At 44.2% G+C, this 26,459-nt stretch overlaps 1 protein-coding gene across 8 annotated transcripts in view; it reads right to left on the reverse strand.

Annotated features, from left to right (window-relative positions):
- Window positions 1-1,055: 1,055 nt before the first annotated feature.
- IRAG1 (inositol 1,4,5-triphosphate receptor associated 1) overlaps window positions 1,056-26,459 on the reverse strand; it is a 120,258-nt gene continuing 94,854 nt past the window's right edge. For 4 of the 8 annotated variants that reach the window (XM_007115411.4, XM_007115410.4, XM_007115414.4 and 1 more), the window contains 6 exons: window positions 22,728-22,777; window positions 22,085-22,192; window positions 20,349-20,413; window positions 10,977-11,096; window positions 9,517-9,645; window positions 1,058-4,536 (listed from right to left, as the gene is read on the reverse strand). In XM_007115411.4, the coding sequence (XP_007115473.1) occupies window positions 4,293-4,536; window positions 9,517-9,645; window positions 10,977-11,096; window positions 20,349-20,413; window positions 22,085-22,192; window positions 22,728-22,777 (716 nt within the window). In that variant the 3' untranslated portion in view covers window positions 1,058-4,292. Of the gene's footprint in view, window positions 4,537-9,516; window positions 9,646-10,976; window positions 11,097-20,348; window positions 20,414-22,084; window positions 22,193-22,727; window positions 22,778-26,459 lie in introns of all 8 variants that reach the window. The other 4 variants (XM_007115408.4, XM_007115407.4, XM_007115409.4 and 1 more) reach the window with 3 other exon arrangements.

The raw sequence follows: 26,459 nt of genomic DNA on the forward strand, positions 1-26,459 counted from the left end.
CTTCTTTTTCACTCAAGCTCTTTTCAGTCTGTTTGAGGTTTAGAAGCAGTCAGGTTTCCTAAGCCTCAATCTAAGAACTCTATATCCTTTTTCCTCTCTGTTTCCAAATAGCCATTTCTTTCCCAAGTACTTCTTTTTCTTGCAATACCTCTCAAAAGGCAGCCAATAAAGGTTCACACACTCCAACACTCTGATTCTTTCCAGTCACTTCTCCTAGAGCTATAGGCTGCCCATGGACTGTCTTTCAAGTTACCACGGGTACGATTTTACCAAATATTTTTGTTTTCTTCACAACAGAGGTCACCATATTTCTAGTCCCTGATATCAGTGTTCTGGTTTCCTACCACTTGACTGCTAAGCCAGGGTCTCATATTTTGAAAATTTGTTGTTGAAGTACCCTGTTTCTGGTTCTGTATGCATTACAGTTGGGGTAGGCTAATGGCTATAAAAAACATTCCTGAATTTCAGTGGCTTAATATACTAAAATTTTATTTCTTGCTCATGTCACAGTTGAATTCTGTGAGCGCCCATTCAAAGACTTAGCTTCCACCTGGTGGTCCCACCAACTTCTCGGGCGTCAGGTCCTCAACTGAATGCTCTGAATTTGGCAGGCAGAAGGGGGAATATAGAAGATATAAAGTACTGGGCCGGAGAGTCTATGTAGGAAATTGGATCTGGAAGGTCTGCATTCCCTTGCCCCTAGCTGCAAGAAAAGACTAAAAAATATAACTAGGGACTTCCCTGGTGTTCCAGTGGTTAAGACTTCACCTTCCAATGCAGGGGGTGCAGGTTCGATCCCTGGTCGGGGAGCTAGGATCCCACATGCCTCGCAGCCAAAAAAACCAAATCATGAAACAGAAGCAATATTGTAACAAATTCAACAAAGACTTTAAAAATGGTCCACATTGAAAAAAATCTTAAAAAAAAATATAGATGTGGAAATCAGACTGATGAAAACTTAACAGTCTCTATCACAGCAAAATGTATGAATTAAAAAACAAGAAACAACAACAAAAAACGTAGGTCAGGAAGATACAGGAAACTAGGATCAGGAATGAGGATGAGAAGGAGAGGAACTAACTGATCCAGCCCCTGCGAGGGAGCCCATAGTCACCCGAGGGCTGGGGACTTCTGGGAGGCACTGTTATCCGAAAGTAGATTCTAATCCAGGGTTGGGCAAGGTTGTGGCCCAGCTCCACAAAATGAGGAGGCGTTCAGCTGCTGCCAAAGGTTTGGAAATGTGCTTTTATTTTCAAACTCAGGTATGTGACACTCTATATTTCAAGGCTAGCACACCTGTGTGAGCTTTAACAACATTAGGAGCTGACAGCCAGTGATACACAAATCCAGCATCTCCCTCTCCACTTACTCGGCCAGGCTGTACACAGGGAGCAATACAGAGAGTCCTAGGGCCAAGCAGAAATGTCAGACCTCAGAGGCATTTTGAAGGGAACTTTTATTTCAGATCAATATCACTGTTGGAAATACAGGGCCTGTTTCTGTCCATTTCACTGCTGCTTTGGCAACAGTTCCAATCGCCTCAGGTCATCTTTGCTTTTGGTGAAGAAATTGAGTCCTTTTTCAGGAATGCCCTTGGAAACGTGGTTACTCTTTCGGCTCCTTTTCGTTCTCAACCTCCCTTTACTCACAGAGTCGTTTGGCTGAGGGCCTGGACTGGAAGCATTCTTGCAGGCCTTTCTGTGGAGCAGCTGGAGGGGCAAGAGCTCACTGCAGCTCCTCTCCTGGCCTTTGTCTCAACAGGAAACAAAGGTGGGAACCCTGTGACCAAGTGGGCGATGGGCCAGCTCAGCCTGGTCCTTCTTCACGGGAGGCTGAGACTGGATGTTGCCAGCCTAGAGTCCTGCCCCACAGCCAGCCTCTCTGGAGCTCCATTTTTTGTATCCTGTCTTCGGCTTTGAGGGCCTAAACGTCCTGCAGTGTATCCAGTCCCCCTGGAAGAGGCAGGGCAAACCATCCATCCATGCAGCCAAAGTCCGTCTGCCATGATCTGCACCTCTTTACCTTAATGGCACATCCTTGGTCAACCCTGGCTTGGGCTTCTCTCACAGTGCTTTTCTAGCCACTGGAAATGATGCCCCCCTTAAAACAACAGGTTGTTTTTACAGTGGGGCCTAACCTAGGTGGGTCTTTCTGAAAGGAGTGGTTGCATCAAGCCTAGCCCTTGAGCTTGGAAATGTTGTTCCTAATCAGGTCACAGAGTAGACTGAAAAATACTGGAATAAGTCGAGGCTAATAAAGATGTTATTGTTTTCATTGAGTTGGTGGTGGTGATGATGCTGGTGTCGGGAAGTATGAAAAACGTCAGCTGTTCCCAGAATGCTCTCCACCCCCTTGAATGCTCACTTGTTCTTTTGACAAACATTTAATGATACCCTCCCAAGCATCAGCCACCATGCTAGGCACTTACCCAGAGAATGGGTAAGACATGGTTCTTGTCTTTGAGGAAAAATGCTAGGAAAGGCAGACACATAAATAAGTTATTCTGATATACTATAGTAATGGTCATTAATAGTAGTAATGAAAATGTTTCAAAAGTGCCAGAAAGCACAGAGAAGGGTGTGACCTATTATGTGGGGTATGGTGGGGAGTTGGAGGGAGGGCATTAAAGGTGCATGGCAGGGATGAGTTTTGCACTTGGTCCTGAGGAGTGACCAGAAGAAAAGAGGAGAGCGGCAGAAGAAAAACTAGTGAGAGAAAACAATTTAGTCTGAGAACCAGAAATGGCTTGGAGTGGCTGAAGGGCCACTCAGGGAAGTGGAACTGGAATGTAAGATGTCCAGTTAGGAGACCTTTGGAAGAGGCAATTTAGTGCAGGGGTTGAGAGCACAGCCCCTGGGGCCAGCCTGGCTGGGTTTGACTTCCAGCCCCATGATTTACTAACTGGGTATCCTTGGCAAGTTACTTTGCATTTTTTGTGCTTCAGTTTCCTTATCTGAAAATGGGAAGAGTCATAGTTTTTTCTTTTTCTTGAGGACTCAATGAATGAATCCCTATATAATACCTAAGACAGTGTTTGGCTCATAGTAAGTTCTATGTGAGTGTCAGAAACAAAAACAAATGTCAACAGCAAAACAAAAACAACAGCAAAGCCACCACCATAAAACCCACACAGAAACCAGCACCCCGCAGAACTGATGAGGCAAGAAGGCAGGCGGCAGCTGTCAAGGTGGAGCGAGAAGTCCAGCTGGTGGTGGGATATGCACTCTCAGTTTTCTGCTAAACAATGGGAATGCTCTGAGACCTACACTTTGGTTGGAAATGCCACTGAAACTGGAACACTGCAGTGGAGATGCACGCTCACATGTGGGCACAGTGAAGCTGAAAGTGCATCGTGTCTCCTCTTTCCCTGAGAGGCAGATTAACTGCTCTCAGCCAGAGAGAACAAAGAGGGGATAGACTGTGCTCTACAGCAGCTCAGAATTAGCCCTGGAAATGGAGACCAGCAAGTTTGCCATGGAAGCCATGATTTTCAGTGTTTCTCAAACAGCTTAAGTCCTCGTGGGAAGCTCACTGAACAGGTGCCTGATGGCTGCCCCACACCTAGTGAAAATCTGTGGGTTGGCTTTAACCCGAACACACACCCAGAGCACACGTTTGGAGGGTAGCTGGCTTCGTGCATGTGTGTGCTGTGTGTGTGTGTGTGTGTGTGCTCTGTGCACGTTTACAGAGGAATATATGTTCATTTACATCTTCCCATTTCATTTCAAGCACTGAGCTAAAAATCAGCCTAAATGTTTTTCTGAGAAACCTTTCTGACTTCTGTAAAGAGAAACTCTGATTGCAAAGGGGAGAAGGGAAGGCTGAAGGAGAGTCAGTAAGAATGAGATGGGACATGGGAAGATATTCATGTGAGACTCCAAATTCCAGGTCTGATTCTTGGGGGCAGAGTTAGCCTTTAGACACAATCCTTCCTGATTTCCGATCGATGGCAGAGAGGAAAATGGCGAGGGGGAGGGGGCTTCACACTGTCGCCTATAAGGAAGGTGTTTTGTTTCTCCCCAGCCATCTGAGCTGGCACAGGCAACTGTCCCTTCCGTTGGAGCTCCCTGGTGAAGGCCACTTCTTTGTCCACTGATGCTTTCTGTTGATCCTCCAAGAACATCAGTTACTGTGTGTGAATAGCTCCCATAGGGGTGCCGAGTGTGAAAGGACCCCTGCTTGTTCCCCTGACGCAGCAGTGGTGTGCCCATGCCCGGGCCTGACACATCATGCTTGGGGAAAGGGCAGCAGGCTGTGCGCTGGAGCAGGGCACTGGCTGGGTGTCGGGTTTTCTACTGCTCTGTAGGCTGCTCATGCTGGAGTCCTGAGCTCCACCATGAGTCCCTTTGGGCTGCCGAGCAAGTGGATTTCCCAAGGGGCCCGTCGGCCTGCTCCACACAAGAGTTATAGGAACCGTAGAGCCCCAGCACAACAGTCAAGACCAGCATTGCTGCGGCCATCATCCAGACGACTTGCCAGTGCCGACAGAGTTTGGGATACATGACTTGTAGGAAATGAACCAATTCTTCAAGTTTGCTGTCAAATGAAAGACATAGGTGGAGGGTTTAGTATATTGGGCACATATACGATGCCCAGAACTTCCATCTGGAATACTCTCCATGTTGTCTTGAGCCGTGGTTGTCAAACTCAGCTGTGCATAGAGTTGTTTGGCAGCAATTATTCAAAATACCCCAGGTCTACTGAATAAGAATCTCCAAAGGTATGGTCAAAGAATCTATAGTTTAAAATTTTTCCCAGGTGATTTTGATGCCACCAGTCTATAGCCTTTATATTGGGAGAGTCTAGGCCAGAACACTCTACTTATTTGTGTGATCGTTCATCCATTCGCACATGCCCTCATCTACCCATGAGATGGTCATTGATATCTGAACTCTCCCAAGCCCCAAGATACCAGGTTGGCTGACCCATTCTCCCATGCATCCAGACAGGACCAACAGCTTTTCTGCACTTAGTGGTACCAGTGATCAGTTCCGAGTTCTAACCTGTCCCCCGCCTCCATGTTCAGATGCATAATTTGTTGTCCTCAGTTCCACATCTGACTGTATCTAGAGTGGAAGGACTGTGATAAACTCCTAGAAGACTCTCAATGTTGAGTAATAAATTACTCGACAAGTAATTCAAGGAACCAGATCAATCTCAAGAGCTCACTTCAAACTGTCCCAGGGGCCTCCAGAGGACCCGTAGCCTCCAGCAACCTCTGGGTGACTTATTCAAGATGTTTTCTCAGCCCTATTAATCTTCATTCCCAAATAACCCCTCCTCCACTTTCTCTGCTCTCTCCACACTTTTCTCTTCCCTCTCAACTCTCTTTTCTCTCTTCCCTCCTTCCCTTTCATCCCTCCCCCTCTGTTTTTTGCCTGCTTCACTTCACTTCTCCCTCTTCCTCTTTTCCCAACTGCCTTTCAATTTTTCCGCTTTTTTTGGTGGCTCCTTGAAAAGACATTTGGTCAGATGGTCTGCTTTGAAGAGTCCATTCTTAGAGCTCTCTGGGGAAGCCTTGGACACATTCATTAAGCTAGAATTTCTTCCTGTTTCTAATCCCGGATCTATTTTAAAAAATAACAGTGAGAATACTGAGGATCACCAAATGGAAGAGGTGAGAAAAGGGACATGAGGGCTTTCTGAAGATCCTGAGGCTCACACAGACACTGAAATATGCAGACCATTTGCTGAGAAGCAGAGAGCTCTAATTCAGAGCTAGGTGCCTGACAGTGGTACAGAGACTCAACACATACTCTCTGAAGAAAGGGATCAGATGCTTAGAGTGCCTGCCTTGGATGCTAAAGCACTGGTTGGTTTCTCTTCCATGTGGGACCCACTGATGATTGTTTCAGGAACAATTAAGCAAAGCACAACAGTGAGTACCTGAGCTGAGGTGAAAATCATTGGCTACTTTCACAACTTTTGGGGAGAGAGAATTTGGAAATGGAAACTTAGTTTCTTTCAGCCCCATTTAGTTTCTTTAATTTCTATTCAGATACAACTGGATGCTAAGACACAGTCTTTCTTTTGGGCTGTATTTCTGTGCTCCAAAACAAGCTGCTGGAGCAGGGAGAATGCCACTCTCACCCCATCCTTAAGTGGGCTGGCAAAGGAGGAGGGCAAGATCTGGCTTCGTGACCCTTAGCTGGTTACCCATTTCCAGCCTACGAAAGCTGTTAGAAATGGAATTAGATTAGAAATAGAATTCCTTTGGAAATCAATTTTTGGTTGTTCTGAGTTCTCCCTACTCCTCCATTGGGAGGGGTGAGGTTGCTGCCCCCTCACCTGGGCCTGGAGAGAGGGGCTTCGGAGATGCTGCTTGGTGAGCTCGATATGTTGCAATTTGGGGGCACAGTGAGTAGACTGTGTGTGACTCCCACCTGAGAGATGTGACGAGTGAGAATCTTGCTGAACTGCTTGGTGGCATCAGAGCAGGGGGCCACGAAACGGAAAACCACCCTCCCACCACTAGTGGGTCAAAGGTGCATATTTCACCTTAACTGGATGTAGTCAGGAGAAGGAGGGCTGGCATGGGATGTCATAGACCCTGCCTGGGAATGCTACCTAGAAGCTGAGCGTGGAAGGTATACTTCCAGCTGCCCAAGGACTGAGAGAAGGGTTTTAAGTAGCTGGCCAGAAGAGCTGCATTCGACCTCATAAGGGGACCTGCAGTTGAGAGATCCTCAGAAATGGTGTGAACATGTGTGAGCTGGGGGATAGGAGGGGTGCTTTTCTCTGAAGGTCCCATAAAACACCACACTGAACAAAATCAGAAGGTCAACCTTAAATGCCTGCTAAGGCCTGGAACCCTCTCACAATAAGACCAGTCAGGTAATACCTTTCCTACCCTTAATCTCCACCCCCTTTCCCAACGTTAGCTCTGGGGAGGTCAGGCGCTGCATTAGCAAAGCTGGGGTGGAGGGCAGAAGTGACAGAGAGCAAGAAGTCAGCTCTGTCTCCACTATACGCTTCCTTCCTGAAGCAGAGTGGAGCTGGAGGCCAGGGGGTATGAGGAGAAGTTCAGGCTTTTGACTATTTCAGGGAACTGGCCATTTTCATTACTGAAATGAGGTTATTCTTGGGACTTAAACTTGACCAGAGGACTTCTATTTTCTGAGAGTTGTTGGAAGAGTAAAGGAGTCTGCCCAATATCATCTTAACCCCCAAAAGCCAGTGTGAACAGACAGTGGGAGAAAAGACAACAGTTCCCTGCTGCATCTTATGAGTCTCACTTGTTCCATGCATTACCTAAATGTCAGAAGACTGTGTTCTGTGTTTTAATATGGTTAAGATATTGGGGTGATTCACCCAAAGTTCACTTAAGCTGATCCTCCAGAAAGTAATATTGACAACAGATTATATTATTACATATTATTATAATAGAGGAGAGATTCAGATAAAAAGGCTCTAGTGTTTGATGTTGAATCTCTTAAATAAGGGGTCAGCTGCTGGGGTTAGTCCAGTGTTTTTAAAATGCACTAAGTAGGACATGGAACTTTTAATAACCTTAGACCTTGTTTGTTAGTGAGATGCCAAAATTTCATGGGGGGGAATCATGCTTGAGTACAGGGGCCTAGAGGCAACTGTGTATGTAAGGGATTTGAGAATGAATAGATTGCCTGGCACTGAACACAACAGCTCTCGGGGCTAGTCTGGCTTTGGTGACGGGTGAGGAAGGGACCCTGTAACTGTGGCTGGGCAGTTTCTATGATAGCAGTGTCTGTCGTTATAGAGAAGATGATGCCACCCTGCTGGGCCTGAACAGGTGAAGCTACACCATGTGCTGAAGGCTGAGGACCCATCTCAGGGCTGTGCTGATGCCTGGTATCCACCCCCTGAGGTACAGGCATGTTCATAAGACCAAGAAGTGACTCTGAGAGGGAGCAGAAGTTGGGAAAGAGAACGAGGCCTTTCAGGATCAGCAGGATCAAGAGGATACTCTTGGACGATGGCTGCAAAGGGCGGCCATTGCCATGTGCTGCTGACCAGGAGCTGGACAGAGGGGAAGCCAGGCACAGGCTCACTTCCTCTGGGATTTCGTGAAATGGGAGAGACAATCTCCCAAGATCAGATTAGCTAGATAAGGATTCCAGCCCTGTGCTTTGTAAACCAGACTGTTTATATTCCATGTACTCTCACTGTTTAGTTCTCTTTTGTTCTTTCTCAGTGTTTGGAAGGGTTAGAAGTCCCAGCCTGTGTTTCTGTTTTGAAGGGAGCCAAAGAAAGGGCTGAAGTCCAGGCCTGGGCTTGACTGCATTAAAGGAGAGAAGACAGTCCGGTGGCCTGGAAAACAAAAGCAGAGGACACCCAGGAGGGACAGAAGACCAAGAAGGATAGGAACCAGCCACTTGGAGTAGGGACTGTGCTTTCATTGTGAAAACTGGGCTTCTCTCCTTAGGGGAGGTGGTGTGCCCTTGCACAGGTTTGTTTCCAACGGTGAAGCCCTTTCTCCAGCTCTCCCCTTGAACACTGGGGGTGACTCATGCAGGCTGACACCTCTCACTCTGGTTGAATCTTCCACCAACTAGGCTCTACCGGTCATTCCTATGTGTTTTGAAGCATGTCCATCTCACTTCTAATCCTCATTTTATTACCTTATTCATTGGGTGCATGTGATTTCCAGAGTCTGCCAGCAATGAGGCACAGACACATACCCTGTCCCAAAGGTAGCAGCTGATTAGATTAATTGATCATTGTTGGCTGAAGCTATCCTGGACCCCAAGGTAACCTGGGAGTCTAAAAACAATGATTTTGGTGAAGTGTTCCAAGTTTGCGGTAACTACATTTTAAAAAATCAAAATTCAAGACTTCTGGTTTGAATGTACTAACAGAGATAATAGGGCCAGATATAAGAAATTGGGGCCTTCCGTTAAAATCCAGGACGTCGATATGTCGCTAAATCCATAGGGCACAGGTAGGGCAAGATGCAGGATCTACATTACCTTTATCTACTGTTACATATATCTTTCATGATTTAGTGGAAAATACACTTGAAATATAAAGTATATTAAAAAGGAAAAATCCAAGTATTTCCAAACCAAAGTGAAAACAATGTCCAGATGACCAAACTTGTTTGATCACCATGGAAGGAACCTGTTGGACACTACCTGTGCCACAAAATTGAGTTCATCCCCTACCTCCCTGTGTTCTCTCTGTCCCAGCTCCCCTCTAGGGCTTCAGGCCAACTTCCTTGACCTTGGCTCTTTCATGGGAATGGTTGGGCAATGAGCTAACTGTGGTCCCTTGCATTTTCTCAGCTCCTGAGAACTGCTGGTTGCTGCCGGCCCAGCCCTTGACAACCCCTGACCCTTCAGCTCTTGCAAACATCCTCTTATTAACTATTTGAGCTCTTTGGGATTTCGTTTGTCTCCTCCTCCAACATGAGTGCCCTCTTGGTTTCTGTTGGCTGCTCCCTTGGGCCCTAGACCCACAACTGCCCTGGACTGGCACCTCCAGCGATGTTCTGCAATGAAATGAATTGGGACCCATTTCAGCAATGGCGAGGGCTCCAACCTGCTTCTCTGCTCCTTTTCCTCTTCCTCAGTTTCTTCCGCCTCTTCAGCTTCCTCAGGGCTCTCGGTCTTCTGTTCTTCCTCCTTCAGGTCTTGAAGCTCTTTGGTCTTCTTTAGACCTTCCTGGTATCTGGGAGGCAACAACGAACAATTGAGTCTGGAAAGGCCAGGGGCGGAGCATCCTTTCCTGAGTTGCTAGAGGAGGCACTGAACATCTCTGATGATTACACACTCACTTCCTGTGGCTCCACACAATAGGAAAAAGCTGGGAAGCTCCACCGCATCCTACGGTGGCTCCTGTCAGGATGATTTCCCCTCACCCCTCAGCCATTCTTCCTGTTTATGTGAAAGTGTGACAAAAGAGACAGGGAAAAAATATGGGTGCAGAGTCTCCTGGCTGGATTCTTCAACAAACCATTTGGGAGGGCTAAGGACTGCATGCTAAGGACCGTGTGGCCTTGGAGCCTCAGATCCTTCCCTGTAAAAAGGAGAGGCTGGCACCCATTGCACGGATGTTGGAACATTTTGAGGAAGTGCCAGGCATATGGCTTGACCTAGGGAAGGTGACACCTGTCACACAGGCTTGTTGGGAAGCTTTGTGAAAGTGAAAGGCACACAGGTTCACAGTAAATGTTCACAAAGCTGATGGCTCCCCTGCATTCTAAGTAGAGAGGACAGGTGTGGGTGAAAAGACAGGCTTTCCAAGAGAAACCCTCTGACTTCCTTCTCCCAGATTTAATATTACCCTGAACATACTTTTTGCTTGTCCTACAGCTGAGTGTTTAAGGCTAGCACAGTTGGGTTGGGGCAACCCCACCACGGTGCAGGTGGCCACCACACTGAAGCCCACAGGTCCCACATCAGAGGGAAGCTGTATCTCCCTCAGGAGCTACTGGGAAAGAAGCTCAGGATGTGGTACCTGGTCAGAGGTACTTCTCTACCTGGCTCAGCTGGGGCCTTGCTCAGTATTCTGCCTCATCACTGACTGACAACGAGCCAAAAGTGCTATTGAAGCTCAATTAGAGAAGGGGGCAGCTGGAAGTTGAGGGGGGACTCCTTTGACAGGAAGAAGGGATGGCTGAGGCAGTTCCAGGAAGTGGGGCTTCAGCTGCTCCTGGGCACTGCTGGTAGTGGCGTGACTGCTCTGGGCATGTGTCAGGAAGCCTCAGGCACCACCAAGAGGAACCCACCCAGGGCCCCTGATTTCCAGATCATTATGGTGGCTTTCTGCCTAAAAAAGAGGGCAGCCTAGTTATTATCTAACCACACCCTCTTGCCTTGTTTCCGCCTGTCTTTCCTGTGGAACAGTACTGCTCTTTCCTATGTAGTTCCTTACTCGGGCAAGGAGGTCCCAGGGCCACGGGTTGCTTCCGTAAATCCTCTAAGAGACAGGAAAGGCCCATGGGAAGGTATCTTTTGAGCAATGCCAGGTGACCTCAGGGCTGCTGAAGGCTGACTCACCCCTTCTTGTATGCTTCTTCCTCCATCCTGGCCTTGGTCTCCTGGCTAAACCCCTCTAGGCAGCTTGGAGTCGGCACGGAAGCAGAGGCCTCACAATCCAGGTCCCCGTTCGTCTTCCCACTAGCAAGAAGAAGGAAGTACAGGGCGTCCTTTCAGGGACAGACGGGACTTCTGAAAACCAAACCATGTCTTTGGCCTGTTCCTGGTCGGAAGTGAGGAAACTATTCTGGATTGAATTTATTTCAATCTTTCTACCTTAAGATTTTATAAAGGCCTTAGTCCATGAATCCTTCTTAGGCCCACAGACATCAAGTACTGCACCAGCTTGCCTTTTTCCTCCTGCTCTCAAATCCACTTTTATTCTTATTCCAGGAGATGCTCTGAGTGGACAGACAGATATTGGGAGCTCCAGGGCACTAAGAGGAGGAAGATGAAGGTGGACCAAACGTTCAGAGTCATCCCATCCCTGCAGTCCATCTTCTGCTTCATTCATGTAAATATCTACCCCGTGCTAAGTCACAGGCACCTTGTAATGTGCTGGGGATACATTAGAAAACAGAAGAAAAGGTCTTTGCCAACACGGAGCACAGCAGGAGAGAATGCCCAAAAAAGGAAAGAAAAAATGTGAAATTAATTACAAATTGTGATAACTTTTATGAGAGAAACAAACTCTGTGCAATGACAGAAAATAATGAGGAGAGGATCTGCTTAGATTGAGTGGCCAGAAAAGGCCTCTCAGAGATGGAGTAACTGAAGCACAGACCTGAAAGATGAGAAGTCAGCCACATCTATAGCAGAGGGAAGATCCTCCCAGGTAGAGGATGCAGGATGTGTGAACACCTCGGGATACAAAAGATGTGGAGATGTTTGAGGAACTGAAGAGGAGCAATGAGGTAAGGGTTAACTTCTGGACAAGATTTTTGATGTCTGTGAGGTATCCAGGTGGAGATGTCAAGTTGGTAGCTGGATATACCAAAGTGAGTGAGAGAAGAGCTCTAGGCTAGGCTGGAGATATTCAGAATATAGATGGTGTTTAAAGCCAGGGGAATGGATAAGACTGTCTGGGGACATAGTATGAGGAAAGATGAGAAGAGGACCCTGGACCAAGCCACAGGCATCTCTGTCCTTAGCTCAGGTGGAGAAGGAGGAGCCTGCAGATGAGCTGAGAAGTAGCAGCCACAGAGGTAAGAGGAGAACCCAGAGAGCATGGAGTCCTGGGAGCTGACAGAGTGTAAGCAGCTCTTTGCAGGAAACCACCCTCAGCAGGAAGCCCATTTTCTTGTCACTTTAGCAAAGCTATATTGTAACTAACTTTTTTTTTCCGGTGACGATTTTTTTTTTTTTGGAATAACATTTTTTACAATGTTGTGTTCATTTCCGCTGTAGAGCAAAGTGAATCAGCTATATGTATACATATATCCCTTCCTTTTTGGATTTCCTTCCCATTTAGGTCACCACAGAGCACTGAGTAGAGTTCCTTGTGCTATACAGTAGGATCTCATTAGTTATCTATTTTATACATAGTAGTGTATATATGTCAATCCCAATCTCCCAGTTCATCCCACCAACACCCCTTCCCCCCTTGGTGTCCATACGTTTGTTCTCTCAAATAGGTTCATCTGTACCATTTTTCTAGATTCCACATATGTGCATTAATATATGATATTTGTTTTTCTCTTTCGGACTTAACTTCACTCTGTATGACAGTCTCTAGGTCCATCCACGTCTCTGCAAATGGCACAGTTTCATTCCTTCTTATGGCTGAGTAATAGTCCATCGTATATATGTACGACATCTTCTTCATCCATTCCTCTGTTGATGGACATTTAGGTTGCTTCCATGTCCTGTCTATTGCAAATAGTGCTGCAATGAACACTGGGGTGCATGTATCTTTTGGAATTACGGTTTTCTCCAGGTATATGCCCAGGAGTGGGATTGCTGGGTCATATGGTAGTTCTATTTTTAGTTTTTTTTTTTTTTTTTTGGGATCCTCCCATACCGGGGCGCAAACCCGGTTCCCCTGCATCGGCAGGCGGACGCGCAACCACTGCGCCACCAGGGAAGCCCCCTATTTTTAGTTTTTTAAGGAACCTCCATACTGTTCTCCATAGTGGCTGTATCAATTTACATTCTCACCTATAAGGTAGGAGGGTTCCCTTTTCTTCACATCATCTCCAGCATTTATTGTTTGTAGACTTTTTGATGATGGCCATCCTGACTGGTCTGAGGTGATACCTCGTTGTAGTTTTGATTTGCATTTCTCTAATAATTAGTGATGTTGAGCATCTTTTCATGTGCCTCTTGGCCATCTGTGTGTCTTCTTTGGAGAAATGTCTATTTAGGTCTTCTGCCCATTTTTTCCTTGGGTTTTTGTTTTTTGATATTGAGCTGCATGAGCTGCTGGTATATTTTGGAGATTAATCCCTTGCCAGTTGCTTCCTTTGCAAATATTTTCTCCCATTCTGAGGATTGTCTTTTCGTCTTGTTTGTGGTTTCCTTTGCTGTGCAAAAGCTTTTAAGTTTCATTAGGTCCCATTTGTTTATTTTTGTTTTCATTACTCTAGGAGGTGGGTCAAAAAAGATCTTGCTGCAATTTATGTCAAAGAGTGTTTTGCCTATGTTTTCCTCTAAGGGTTTTATAGTGTCCAGCCTTACATTTAGGTCTTTAATCCATTTTAAGTTTTTTGTGTATGGTGTTAGGGAGTGTTCTAATTTCATTCTTTTACACATAGCTGTCCAGTTTTCCCAGTGCCACTTATTGAAGAGACTGTCTTTTCTCCATTGTTTATTCTTGCCTCCTTTGTCATTGATTAGGTGATCATAGGTGCATGGGTTTATCCCTGGACTTTCTATCCTGTTCCATCGAACTATATTTCTGTTTTTGTGGCAGTACCATACTGTCTTGATTACTGTAGCTTTGTAGTATAGTCTGAAGTCAGGGAACCTGATTCCTCCAGCTTCGTTTTTCTTTCTCAAGATTGTTTTCACTATTCGGGGTCTTTTGTGTTTCCATACAAAAGGTAAAATTTTTTGTTCTAATTCTGTGAAAAATATCCTTGGTAATTTGATAGGGATTGCATTGGATCTGTAGATTGCTTTGGGTAATATAGTCATTTTCACAATATTGATTCTTCTGATCCAAGAACATGGTATATCTCTCCATCTGTTTGTGTCGTCTTTGATTTCCTTCATCAGTAACTTATAGTTTTCTGAGTACAGGTCTCTAACCCCTTTTAAGCCAGGCACCCCCATGCTCTACTCATGTCCAGCTCAAGCACACCTTTCAAATCTTTTAATTACACGATACCTTGCCTAACTTGTTGGTTCTTTCCGTAGATCAAAGAGGTAGAAATGAAGAATAAGTAATTAACAGATGAACAGATCTCTTACCTAGCTTCCCCTTCAGTAATCCCCCAAACAAACCATGTGACCAAACTGTGTGAAAAAGATAACATCTAGAGTGAACGAGCCTGCATGCAGTGGGGGGATGGTGACCACTCTGACCCCCATCCCAATGACTAACTGAGATTACTTCCTTCCTTCCCTTTAAAAGTTTCATGACTGAGCAGAATATTTGGAGGTGGTTTTTGGGGACACTGAGTCCACCATCTCCCCAGATTGCCAGCATTCTGATTAAAGCACCTTTCCTTTGTACCATTTGTGAGTAGTGATTTTGTAAGGAGCACGCAGTGGGAACCCCATTTGATAACAAAAGGAGAGCGTATCAAGGAGGGAGCATTAAGTGTGTCACGCACACACTTTTGAGAGCCCGAGTCAGATGAGTACAGAAAAGGCACTATTGGATTGGATAACATGGAGGTCAAGAGGAGCTTTGGTTACACGGTAGGAGCAAAGACAGATTGGAATGGGCTGAGGGAAGAATGGGAGGTGAGAAAGGGGAAGACGTAGACAGGAATTTGACAAGGGCAGGGAATAGAAGACTGTGTCAGGGGAACACGTAGCTGAAAAAGTGGGTCAAGGGATGAAAGCACATTTGAATGTGGATAGAAATGATCCAGTAGAGGGGATGAGAGAAAGGGAAGGACCAAAGGAATAAATTCTTTGAAAAAAGAAAGTAGGGACAGGCCTTAGAAAGGTGAAGAAACTTCTCCTTGGTCATAACAAAGGGAGGAAGGAAATGAAGATGGTGAGCTGGGAGTTTGGCAAAGGAAGATGAGAGGGATCCTCCTATCAGATAGCTTAAATTCTCTCTATAAAATGGAAGACAAGGTCATCTGCTAAAAGTGAGAGGTAGGGAGGTCTAGGAAGGCTTGAAGAGGGAAGAGAAGGTGTAAGAATCATGGGGTGGAGGTGGGGGGACAAACGTGCTAGAAGACCATAGTAGGATGGCTGACGGTGCTGGGAGCCCATTTGAGGTATGAAATCATGAGTTTAAAGGAAGTATCCTGACGGCCATGCCTTCTCTATAAATCCTGCAGCTTACCTAGGTATCTGGAATCCCAATGGGAGTCTTGTCATGGAGGAGCCCTCGAACAAGGCAGAACAGCGAGCAGAGCTTTTCAGCCAGGACTCTGAAAGATCACAGCTGCCACCCTCCCCGACCTCTCAGACAGGCTTTATGAGTGAGTTTCCTCATTCTTGGCATCAGTTTCCCATGTCTTAGTTTCCCTCAGACCTTGTAAAATTTACATTTCATCAGGCTGGAAACCAAAACCCATTGTGAACAAGAAAGATAACACTCTAAAAATATCAGCTATTCATAACATTTCTCCTTTTTAAAATTACATTATCCACTCCCTTCTATGCAATCTTTGCCTAATGTGCAGTTTCCTATTTGTCCTAATGACTGGAACAAGAGCAGAAAAACACAGCTACAGCCAAGGGTAGGGAAAGCAATTATTTAATGAAATATGGTAGGGTGTAAAATGTTTACTGTTATTTCCTGACCCTTAGACTGAGCTTATAGTTCCTTAAATATCTTCTCCAACTACCTGGAATTTTCTCCCTATGCATTTTAAAGACTCTGTTCAAATACCTTTTCCTTTGTGGAAATTTTTTTTGCTAATGCTTTGCTAATGCTTTCCTCTGTCTCACACCCTCTGGTTAAAGTTGATCTCTCCCTCCCTTTATACCCTCATTGCACCTCTTTTATAGCATAACTTGGAGCTAGGGCACTTTTATGTTTTATACACATGTCCATCCCTCCACATGACTGTGATTGTAGGGAGACAGACTGTGTTTCAGTTTGAATGGTGCTTGGCACATAGTAAGTGCCTTTGTTTGCTGAGTTGTATTGACTTCACCGTGGCTGATCTCATCCCTGCCCGTTAATCTTACAAAATGGACAGGACCTCTATGTAAATGACTATTTCCTGAGAACTCAGTGCTTGGGTTGAGCTGAAGGAATCCCTATGCATGCCTATAAACGTGGAGCTGAGCACAGCTTGTGCCCACCTAAGGACTTCTGGGCCAGACACTCATGGATCTTGGCATCTATTCCTAGCCCATAATCTTGCATGCTTTCTTTTGGGGATGATTAATTAGAATGAGGCTCATTGTTCTCTCATGTCCACTGGGTCAAAAACGTTAGTCATTGTGCTCAGCTCTCGGTAACATGAGGGGCTGTTTAATCAAAATGTGTTGTGTGACCTGCAGATATAGTAGAGTCTATTTTTTCCACATGGTTAACAATATTTGAAAGTGACTCCAATTCTTTCCAATGGACAGATCTTACCTTCTCGGGCTCATCTAGGTCTCTAAGCCACCCCCACTGCCAAGGCTCCCACAGACAAGCCCAGCCTGGGGGACCTGAGTTACAACAGCTTCCTTAATCTCTGTTACTCAGTCCCAGGTTTCTGGGGTCCACTACTAGTTGATTGAGGGCTAATCCATTCTAGAATACTACCAGCAATGGGGAGTTGCTTACGGTATATATTTAATGTCATATAAAACCTTTAAGCAATTTATCTTGAGGGCTCCAAAAGTGTACCAAATGGTTATTTTACAAATTATAGTGAAAATTTGCTCTGTGATATAGCAGTATAATGCCCCCCCTTATGAAACCAGCCCTGTACACAATTCACATCTACGATGGTGCTGATCCCTCAGTGAATGGCTTTGTGTACACCCTCTGCTCCCAATTTTCAAAAATTGCTCTTAAATCCACTCTCTTCTCACCAGTCACACTGAACTTCTTTCTGTTCTTCCAGTTGAGGGTCTATTAAGAGGTTAAGCACATGAATTCTGCTATCTACTAGCTGTATAACTTCAGGCAAGTGATGATTTCACTGAGTTTCAGTTTCCTCATCTATAAAATAAAGATATTAATAGTATACCTGCCTCATGGTATTATTGTAAGGATTAAATGAGATCATTAATGTAAAGCAATTAGAACAGCATTTGGCAAAAAGTAAGCATGTAATAAATAATAAGTATTGTAAGCATGTGATAAATCATCAGTAGTGTTCCTTGACTACTCCATACTTTCTTGCCTTAGAGCATGGAATGTTGTTAACCTCCTAGCCACCTGGTTAACTATATAACCATAATGTTTCACTTTTAAAGTAAATTCCTAGAGGAAACATTTTCTAAGCCTCCGTCCCCCGACTCCCCATATCAAAACTGGGTTGAGTGTTCATTTTCTTGTGTCTGATTCCCTTGGTAACCTGTACTTCCTTCTGATATCACCCATCACATTGTATTACAATAGGCTGTTTCCCATCTGTCTTTCCCATTATACTGTGAGCTCCTTGGGGGCATTCTAGGTGCCTGGCTCTTGGTTATTAATTGTTGAAGGAATGAAAAATGAAAGACTGTGAATAAATAGCTTTTTCTACTTTTGAAACTGTTCTTGAGGCTTGTTCTATTTTAATCTTTAATACTAATTTTAAATATCACTCTCTATATTTTTCTCTAAATCTACAGGTTCCTAGACCCTTGTTGAGGTGAAGAACAGGTTACTATGAAGTGACCTGCAAGAACAAGGTTCAGAATTCTCTCAAGTCATATTGGGAGTGCAGTCTGCAGTTAGGTATTTGCTTGTGAAATATCCACAGGCAGTATGATCTTCTCATCATCTTTCATGTGCTTAGCCAATTGCCTGCCTGCTTAGTCACTGTACGCTTAGGGAAATGTGAGATCATTTAAATACAGCAATCTAGACAGCAATGCATATTAACACATCATGCATTATTTCTCTTTAACAGTATGGAAAAGGTAGCTAGAATCAACTGTATTTCTGTTAGAAAGGAAGATATGAATTCATTTTCACTCACAGATTGTCTCATTGTCAGCCTCTTGGCAATCGATATTTCCAGTTCCATAAATTTAGATGAAAATTACTTAACATCTTTTGGAAATCCAGAGGGGGAAGCTGTTGTTAGTCTGAATTCCTCCTCCTTTGAACATCCCCTCCCCTTTTTGCAGCCATCTGTATAGGCTGGCTGTATTCCCAACAGGCAAGTCAACTACAGCATGGGTAATGTATCATGGTGGTCTCTCTGAATAGCCCATAAGAATGAGTAGCAGACAGCTTCTTGCTTGACTTGCCTGAATCCTTACTCTGTCCCTATCTCTCCTGGTTCTAAACCCCTGGAATGGTGCTGCCACCATTGATCCTCATTCGTTGTCACTCCTGATTCAGGCTGCTGCCTGCTGTCCCCAATTTTGCACCTCGCTTGCTCCTACCAAGGATAGTTCAGGTTCTTGACCTCCACTGCCTCAGATGGAAGCTCTCAGCAGGCCTGAGGGTTCGTTCTACAGAGTCCAGGAAGCATTCTTCCTACAGAGTCCTGCCCCATCATGAGAGTCTGTTGGGGAGAGAGGGGACATAAATTTTCTGCCTTGACCTGCTCTGCAGGTCGACAGTTAGGAATGGAGCCTTGTTGGGAAAAAGGGGTTGGTGTGTCCAAAGGCAGGACTGGAAGGGAGAATTTCAGTGTGCTTCTCACTCAGGGCATCAGATGACCATTTCTGGAGAAATTCAGAGACCATGGACTAGACACTATGACTTTCGGGACTTGGTAAAATTCTGTAGCCTCAGTTACTTCCACGTGGTTGTTAGTTTGTCACCCCTTTACAATGTCCCTGTAGTGATCAAGAAAACAAGGAAACAAAGAAACAAACAAAAGCACCCTACACAACATGAAGAACTTGTTAGCTTTCTCGGGGTGAGGTGGCAAAGTGAGGAACTGCCTCGAAAACGTCAAGATTAATGGGGGGAGAGTCACTGAACGATACGTTGGTGGTTGCATATTCTGAGAGGTGAGGAAAACAGGCTGAGTCTGGGGGTGGGGAGCTGGGAGTTTGTCTGTACTGAAAAAGGGGCCCAACACAGAAATTCCTTGCCAGGTCAAGCAAACCTATTCTAACATCAATGAAAAATGAAGGACTAAAGCTGTCTCAAGGCAAGGAAGAAGGAAGAATAGACGTGTATGTTTTACCAAATGAGGAAAGACACACGAGGAAAGTTCTGAGAGGTGGCAGCTGTGATCCAGATGTTTTCCAGCAAGCAAATGAAAGAACTGGAAAAGCAAGTTATAAACTCCTCTGAGTATGTAGAAATAGCCTGCCTTGCTTTGGCTGAGGATAAAAAGACCTGCAAATTGCATAGTTGCCTAGAAAAGTTAGATGTAGCAGACACTGTTTGTTGCGAATCCAATACTCACTCTCCCTCCTACTTCCTAAAAGCAACGTGATTTTGCTCATGAATTTACTCTTCTTCATGGAGCCATTTTGGTCAATGGGAAGCTGACGCGCTCTTCCCATCTCTAGGGCATAGTTTAAGCCCATGATGACAATCTCATTCCTAAAGCCTGTGATTGGTTTAGAAAGGGAGCATGTACCAAATTTGCTAACAAAATAAGAAGGAAGACTGAAAAAGATTTCTGAGTTCATTCCTAAGAAAGAAACATGGAAAGAGATGGTCCCTTTCTTCCTCTAGATGTTGTCCTGTCTGGATGAAATACCTTGAACTAGTAGCCATTTGCCACAAACCTGCTGATGAAGTCAACATACAAAGTGGGCGGAGAAAAGGAAATTGTAGAGGTTGAGCTGGGGCCTTGCTGTACCACATCTGGAAAAGCCTCATCTGTGGACCTACTATTTAAATCCCTTTGAGTTGGGGCTTTCTTGTATCTGTAGCCCAAAGGATCCCATTGAATAAAGAAGGCTTCTGTCCCCTCTGGGCTCTTCTGGGATTGAGGCACACTTGGACTCAGCTGCAGCATCTTCCTGGTCCAGGAATTTTGCAAACTGGGTCTGAAATCTTTGTGGGTCTCAGAGTCCCATTCATTTCCCCTGGAACTTAATTTGCTTTCCATTGCATTTTGGGAGTGAGGTTGGGAGGAAAGGTGAGTTGGGGACATTTTCCTCAGAGATCCCCAAAGTTAAGAGGAAAAGGGACATACTTACTTTTCCAAAAGTGCAGGCAGTGCTGAGGTGACAGGTGGGTTGCCTTTCCCATTGGGTGATTCTGACTGAATGGAAAACAGGAGACAGAGAATTGAGGATCAGCTAGGAAGGAAGAAGCCAGGGCCGACAGGTCTCCAATGATGCTGGGGAGGGGTTGCTGCTGCTTCTATTTCCCCTTCCCCCTCCCCAAGCTTTCTAATCTGCATCTGAGCCCAGGCACTGGCCCTTCCTCAGGTCTTCTCTGCCCTCCTTTCCTGGGTGTTCTTTCCCTCTGGGGCACAGGCAATGTGCAAATTTTCATTCTCCTCTTCCAAGTTTCCTTGAGTAAGGGCAAGAGTTTACATCTTGAGGCTCCATTCTGGAGGGGAGCCATCGGTTTCTCTCTCTTCCCTGTTTACTGACTTGGACTACATACCAGGGAGGCTCCTACCAAATGCAGGTCCCAAGGTCCCTGGGATGGATTCACACAAGCCCATCATTGCCCTCGAGATACAGTTCCAAGAACAACTCTCAGGAGATACCTGCCATTACTAAAAGCTCAAGGCATCAGAAATTTCTTTATAATAAATTCCCCAGGAATACCACGTTTTTTCCCTGCAATGGATTTGGTCTAAGCAATGGCTTTCAACTCTGCCTGCATGTTAGAATCACCTGGGGGATTTTTTCTTAAAGTACTGATCCAATCCACAATCTTGGGTTGGGGCCTAGGCATTGAATGTTTTGGAAGTACCCTATGTGATGTTAATGGATAGCTCTGATTGCTAACCCCTAGTCTAAAGGAATATATATATTTGGAAGCCACATTATACATTTAGTATAGAATGGGAAATAGTCCCTGTTAAGACCACTAACTAGGTCTCCTAAGAGTTTTAGGTAGGATTAACCAGATTCACAAAGTTCTGGAATCTAGAAAATATTTTGTTTATAGGAATAGTCTTTTTTTAAAAAAAATTGAAGGGGATTTTTTTTTCTGATTATAAGTAATACATTCTTACTCTAGAAATATAAAGAGGCATCAAGAAAATTAAAATCACCTGTGATTTTACCATTGCCCAGAGATAACCATTATTAGTAGTTTTACTTACATTCTTTCAGAATTTTCTGTTTACACATAGAAAAACACTCTTTCTTAAACTACAGAACAGAGTTACGCTGTATATACCGGGATTTTGCTTTTTGTTAATAATAAATTATGGACTTTTTTCATGTCGATAAATAAAATTTTGTATTTTAATCATATATTTAGCAGCTGCCTAGAAACCCCTTATTGAGCTTTTCATAATTTATTAAACCAATCTCTTATTAATGGGAATTCTGGTTATTTCCAATTTTTCAATGTTGAAAACAATGCTGTAATGAATCAAAGCAGGGTAACATTGGGTTTAAGAACTCAGGCTCTGGAATCAGAGGGCCTAGGGTTCAAAGCTCAGCTTACCAAGTACTCCATAATGCAATCTTCAGCTGCTTAAACCCACTGCAGAGTGGAGGGTTCTGGTTTAAGCATGAAAAGACATACACTTTGCAAGGAACACTCTCTGAGCTGCTAGCACCTTGCTCAAGGACACTGAGTCTTCTCAGGGCAGTACAAGACCTGGGGCCTGGTCTTTACTGAGGCTTCTGAACCCATAGCCCAGAATCTGTGCTGGGAATTTCCTCTCCTTGTTGACCCTACCCCATCCAGGTCACCCCCATAGTTGTGAGCCTGAGGCCCAGGAGGCAAGCATTATCATACTCACCAGGGCTGGTAAGGAGGGGATGGGAGATGAGCTGGGGGACTGGCCAGGCAGGTTCAGGATATTAAACTTGGGCACCACGGCAACGCTGACCCTCCGGCGGGGCATGTTCTGTGGGAAGAGAAGGGATCAGGCCACCTGTCATGGAGGGGGCAGCACCCAAAGCTCAGAAAGGCCTGGGAAATGCCTACTAATTCCAAATGCTGTGTTCAATGGATATCCTGGTTTTAGGGTAGTGATGGTGCTGGGGGTTGGTGTAGAGAGAGTGGCCAAAATTAACAAATTTTTTTTATTAGTGATGAGTGATTTCTCAACATGTTCTGATTTTAATTTCTCAGATCCTGAAGAGATGGAACAGAAATGACACCCAGTCATTGGACAGTGTATGAAACCCTGGATAGTGTATGAAAATGATCTATGGCAATACCAAAGTTTGTGCATCATTTCATGTTCATTAAAGAGATGGTGCAGTCCTGGAAGCCACGAGCAAGGGAAGGTTGGAGGATGAGCTAGCAAGGTTCGGAAGCTGAATGAGAGACTCTGTCCAGAGGTTCTTTTGCACCTGTGGATCCAAGAATGACTGATTTCCTGGCTGATTGTGGAAACTTCTGTCTTTCTTTCCCCAGTATTCCTTGAACATGCATACCTTTCCCAGCGAGAGGGACATGGACCGCGCTGTGCGAGGGACCCCATCTTCTGCAGCAGGAGGGAACAGAGAAGAACCCAGGTTAGTTTTCAGAGTAGGCTCCAGCAGGAAACAGATAGCAGAAACTAAGCCAAGGTATCTATGGGCCAGAACTGACCCTCAAGGGATGTCCCAAGGGCCTAGGTGCAGAGGTCACTGAATTTGACACTTGACCTTTTGAGACAATCATCTGCAGAGTGGGGTTGTTTTGGGACAGAGCCTTCATCCTAACTCCTCTGGGCACTATGAGAATCCCTAGTCTTGCACCTCTGGTCTCCACCTCACACCACCACACGGTCTCTGGGTTATGCCGTGGAGAGTATGTGAAGATTCCTCGTAGCAATACCAGGGCTTACTGGGTCATTTCTTGCTCATTCAAGGAATGTACAGTCACAGAAATTATGAGCAAGAAGGTGTGGTGTCAATAAAAAATGGAAACTTGTTGACAACAGTAATTTCAATATGTCATCTACAAAATCATTCAGAACAAAAGGAACTAGCACCCCTGGATTTTCTTCTCCTTAGTACATATATTAAGTGATAAAATTCATGTAAAATATTTAGCACCACACCTGGATAATACTACCTCTAGAAAACACCAGTATGTGTAGAGAAAGGTTTTTGACAGCTCAATTCAGTTTGATTCAGTTTGACCAATAATGTCTGGTCTGTATAGCTGTCTATTCCTCATATTCATGTATTTTAGGTGTTTCTCTTGAAAAGCACATAACTAACACTTTTTCTTAATCTACTCTGAGGTTTTCTGTTAACCAACAAGTCTAAGTTGTTTATATTTCTTGTGATTGATATATTTCTACCATCTCATTTTGTAGTTTATATTTGCTTCATTAATTGAATTTTTTCTAACCTTCCCTCCCCCCAAATTGGTTTGGAATTTATATATTTTAGTGGTACTCTTTAGTGTGCCCCCTTAAACTTTTAACATGTTACATGACATTAGATTTTAAATGAATCAAGATCTCTATCCTTTTCCTGAATCAACCTTAAAACAATGATCACTCCTTTGAACTTAAATTATATTGTTTTTCAGTATTTTTAAAATTAATTAATTAAATTTTATTTTTGGCTGCCTTGGGTCTTCGTTGCTGCACACGGGTTTTCTCTAGTAGCGGCGAGCGGGGGGCTATTCTTCATTGTGGTGAGCGGGCTTCTCACTGCAGTGCCTTCGCTTGTTGGTGGAGCATGGGCTCTAGGTGTGTGGGCTTCAGTAGCTGTGGCACGTGGGCTCAGTAGTTGTGGCACATGGGCTCAGTAGTTGTGGCTCACAGGCTTAGTTGCTCTGCAGCGTGTGGGATCTTCCCCGACCAGGGCTCAAACCCGTGACCCCTGCATTGGCAGGCGGATTCTTAACCACTGTGCCACAAGGGAAGTCCCTGTTTTTCAGTATTTTTATTTCACTTTGTTTTTGAAATCCCAAATTATGATGATTGTTGTTTTACACAGTGAATGCTTATTTAGATTGACCCACATGTTTACAAATGTCTTTGATCACCATCCCTTCTTGCTTCTGACTTTCTTTTGATCTCGATTTTATTTTTCCCTAAGTACATCCTTTAGTTGTTCTTTTAACAAGGATCTGTCAGAGGTAAACTTTCTCAGTTGTTGCCATAAAATGTCTTTACAAAGCCCTCAAGCTTGCATGATAGTTTAGTTGGTAGTATTATCTCCAGGTTGACAGTTATTTTCTCTCAGCTCTTTGGACACTACTTCATTGTCTCCTGGTACTATTATTGGTCTTGGAAATTGCCATTCCTTTGTGAATAATCTGTCTTCTATCTCTGGTTATTTTTAAGAACTGCACTTTGTCCTTGGGGTTCTAAAGTTTCTCTCTGATGTGTTTTATTTCTTTTGCTTGGGAGTCTCTGTACTTCCTAAATGCAAGGATTCATGTCTTTCTCTAGTTCTGGAAAATTCTCAGATCCTGGGAAATTCCTTTGAATATTTTCTCTCCCTTATTCTCTCATTATGGATCTCCTAATAAAAGTATTTCAAAGATTCTCATTCTATATCCTGTATCATATTTCTTTCATATTTAAATTAATTTATCCCTCTGAACTGAATTTTGGGTGACGTCTTCAAATCTGTCTTCTGGTTGACAAATTTTTTCCTCAACTGTTCCTAATCTGATGTAAATGTTGTACCAATCAGGATAAGCTAGTCTATGCTACAATAACAAACAACCCCAAAGCCTTAGTGGGTTATAACAACTAAGATTTATTTCTTGCTTTTTCTACATGTCCATTTGCTTATGAGTTGGCAGCAGGCTCTGCTCTGCATCCCCTCACTCAAGATTCAGGCTGATGGAGCTTCTACTATTTTGGAGCAGTGATGGTTGTCATGTCTAGAGAAGGAAACATAGGACAAATGGCACACTAGTTCTTATGGACCTCAGCTCAAATGCGACACATGTCCCTCCACTGACATTTAATGCCAAATCACATGGCCTCCCCTAACTTCAAGGGGATGGAGAAGAAGTGTGCCCATCTGAATGGGCACATTCAGGAGGAGGAGATCTGAATATTGAGGAACAGCTTCAACTCTAATAACTACCACTCCTAAACAACTGAGTTTTAAATTTCCACGCCTCTATTCCTCATTTCTAGGATTCTATTTTATTCTTTTTTTGATGGTTGTATTCTTCTATTCTCATATTTCTGATTTGTTCCTTTATGCCTTTAATAATTTTACACATATCTTTTAAAAATGTATCAGATTGTTTTATTATCTGCTATCTTTAGCATATAATCCTGTGGTTTGGGTGTCTGATGATTCTTGCTTGTGGTAGATTGTTTTCCTATTTTATAATTCTATATTGTAAACTTATCTTCTGTGAAGCTTTACTTAGAGGATCCTGTGTCTCCTGGGCACAGGGTGTGTCTCTCCAGAGTGATTTATGTTTGTTTCCAGCAGTGTTCCTAGCAGCACCATTGTGATGTTCTTTTCAGAATCTCTGCATATTGCATCATCACTTTTGTTATGGCATGTACTTTGTGGGCATGCACTTTTCCTATGAGGAAGGAGAAAGTGTTTTTTTCTTACTAGAGCCCAGGGTGAAACAGACAAACTTCCTTGATTTGTTCCATTGTGAGTTGGTGAGTGAGTGTTCCACAGATGCAGTCCTTGGAAAGTCTTAACTTTCTATGGGAGGCTCAGAGTCAACTCTCTGCCTTGGGTGACCGAGGCCTCATCTCATATTGCATGTGAGTGCAAAAGCCCAGAGCCCAGATAGCTGAGGCTGACTCTTATCCTCAAGGAAGCTGCAGGGTCAGCTTGGTTTCAGTTCTCTTTTCTTTTCTTGTATCTGAGTATTTCAATTTCTTTTCTTGTGGATTCAGCTATTCTTTTAGACTAATGTTTGCTTCACTTTATCCAGCAGAAATTTCTAAATATTTGTAGTCAAAGGATTTTCAAGTTTTCCAGTCAGCCAAAACAGCAGAACCAGAAAATATTCTTTGTATATGAAGAGTTCATACAGTTAATAAAATACCAGTCTCACAAGTGGGCAAAGAATTAGAGAATTTACACAAGTAGAAGTACAAATGCCCAGTAAACATTTGAAAAGGTCAAGAAATACAAATTAAAACTATGGGAAGTGGGCTTCCCTGGTGGCGCAGTGGTTGAGAGCCCACCTGCCGATGCAGGGGAGGCGGGTTCGCGCCCCGGTCTGGGAGG

The sequence above is a fragment of the Physeter macrocephalus genome, chromosome 16, assembly GCF_002837175.3.
Source record: "Physeter macrocephalus isolate SW-GA chromosome 16, ASM283717v5, whole genome shotgun sequence".
Lineage (NCBI taxonomy): Eukaryota > Metazoa > Chordata > Mammalia > Artiodactyla > Physeteridae > Physeter > Physeter macrocephalus.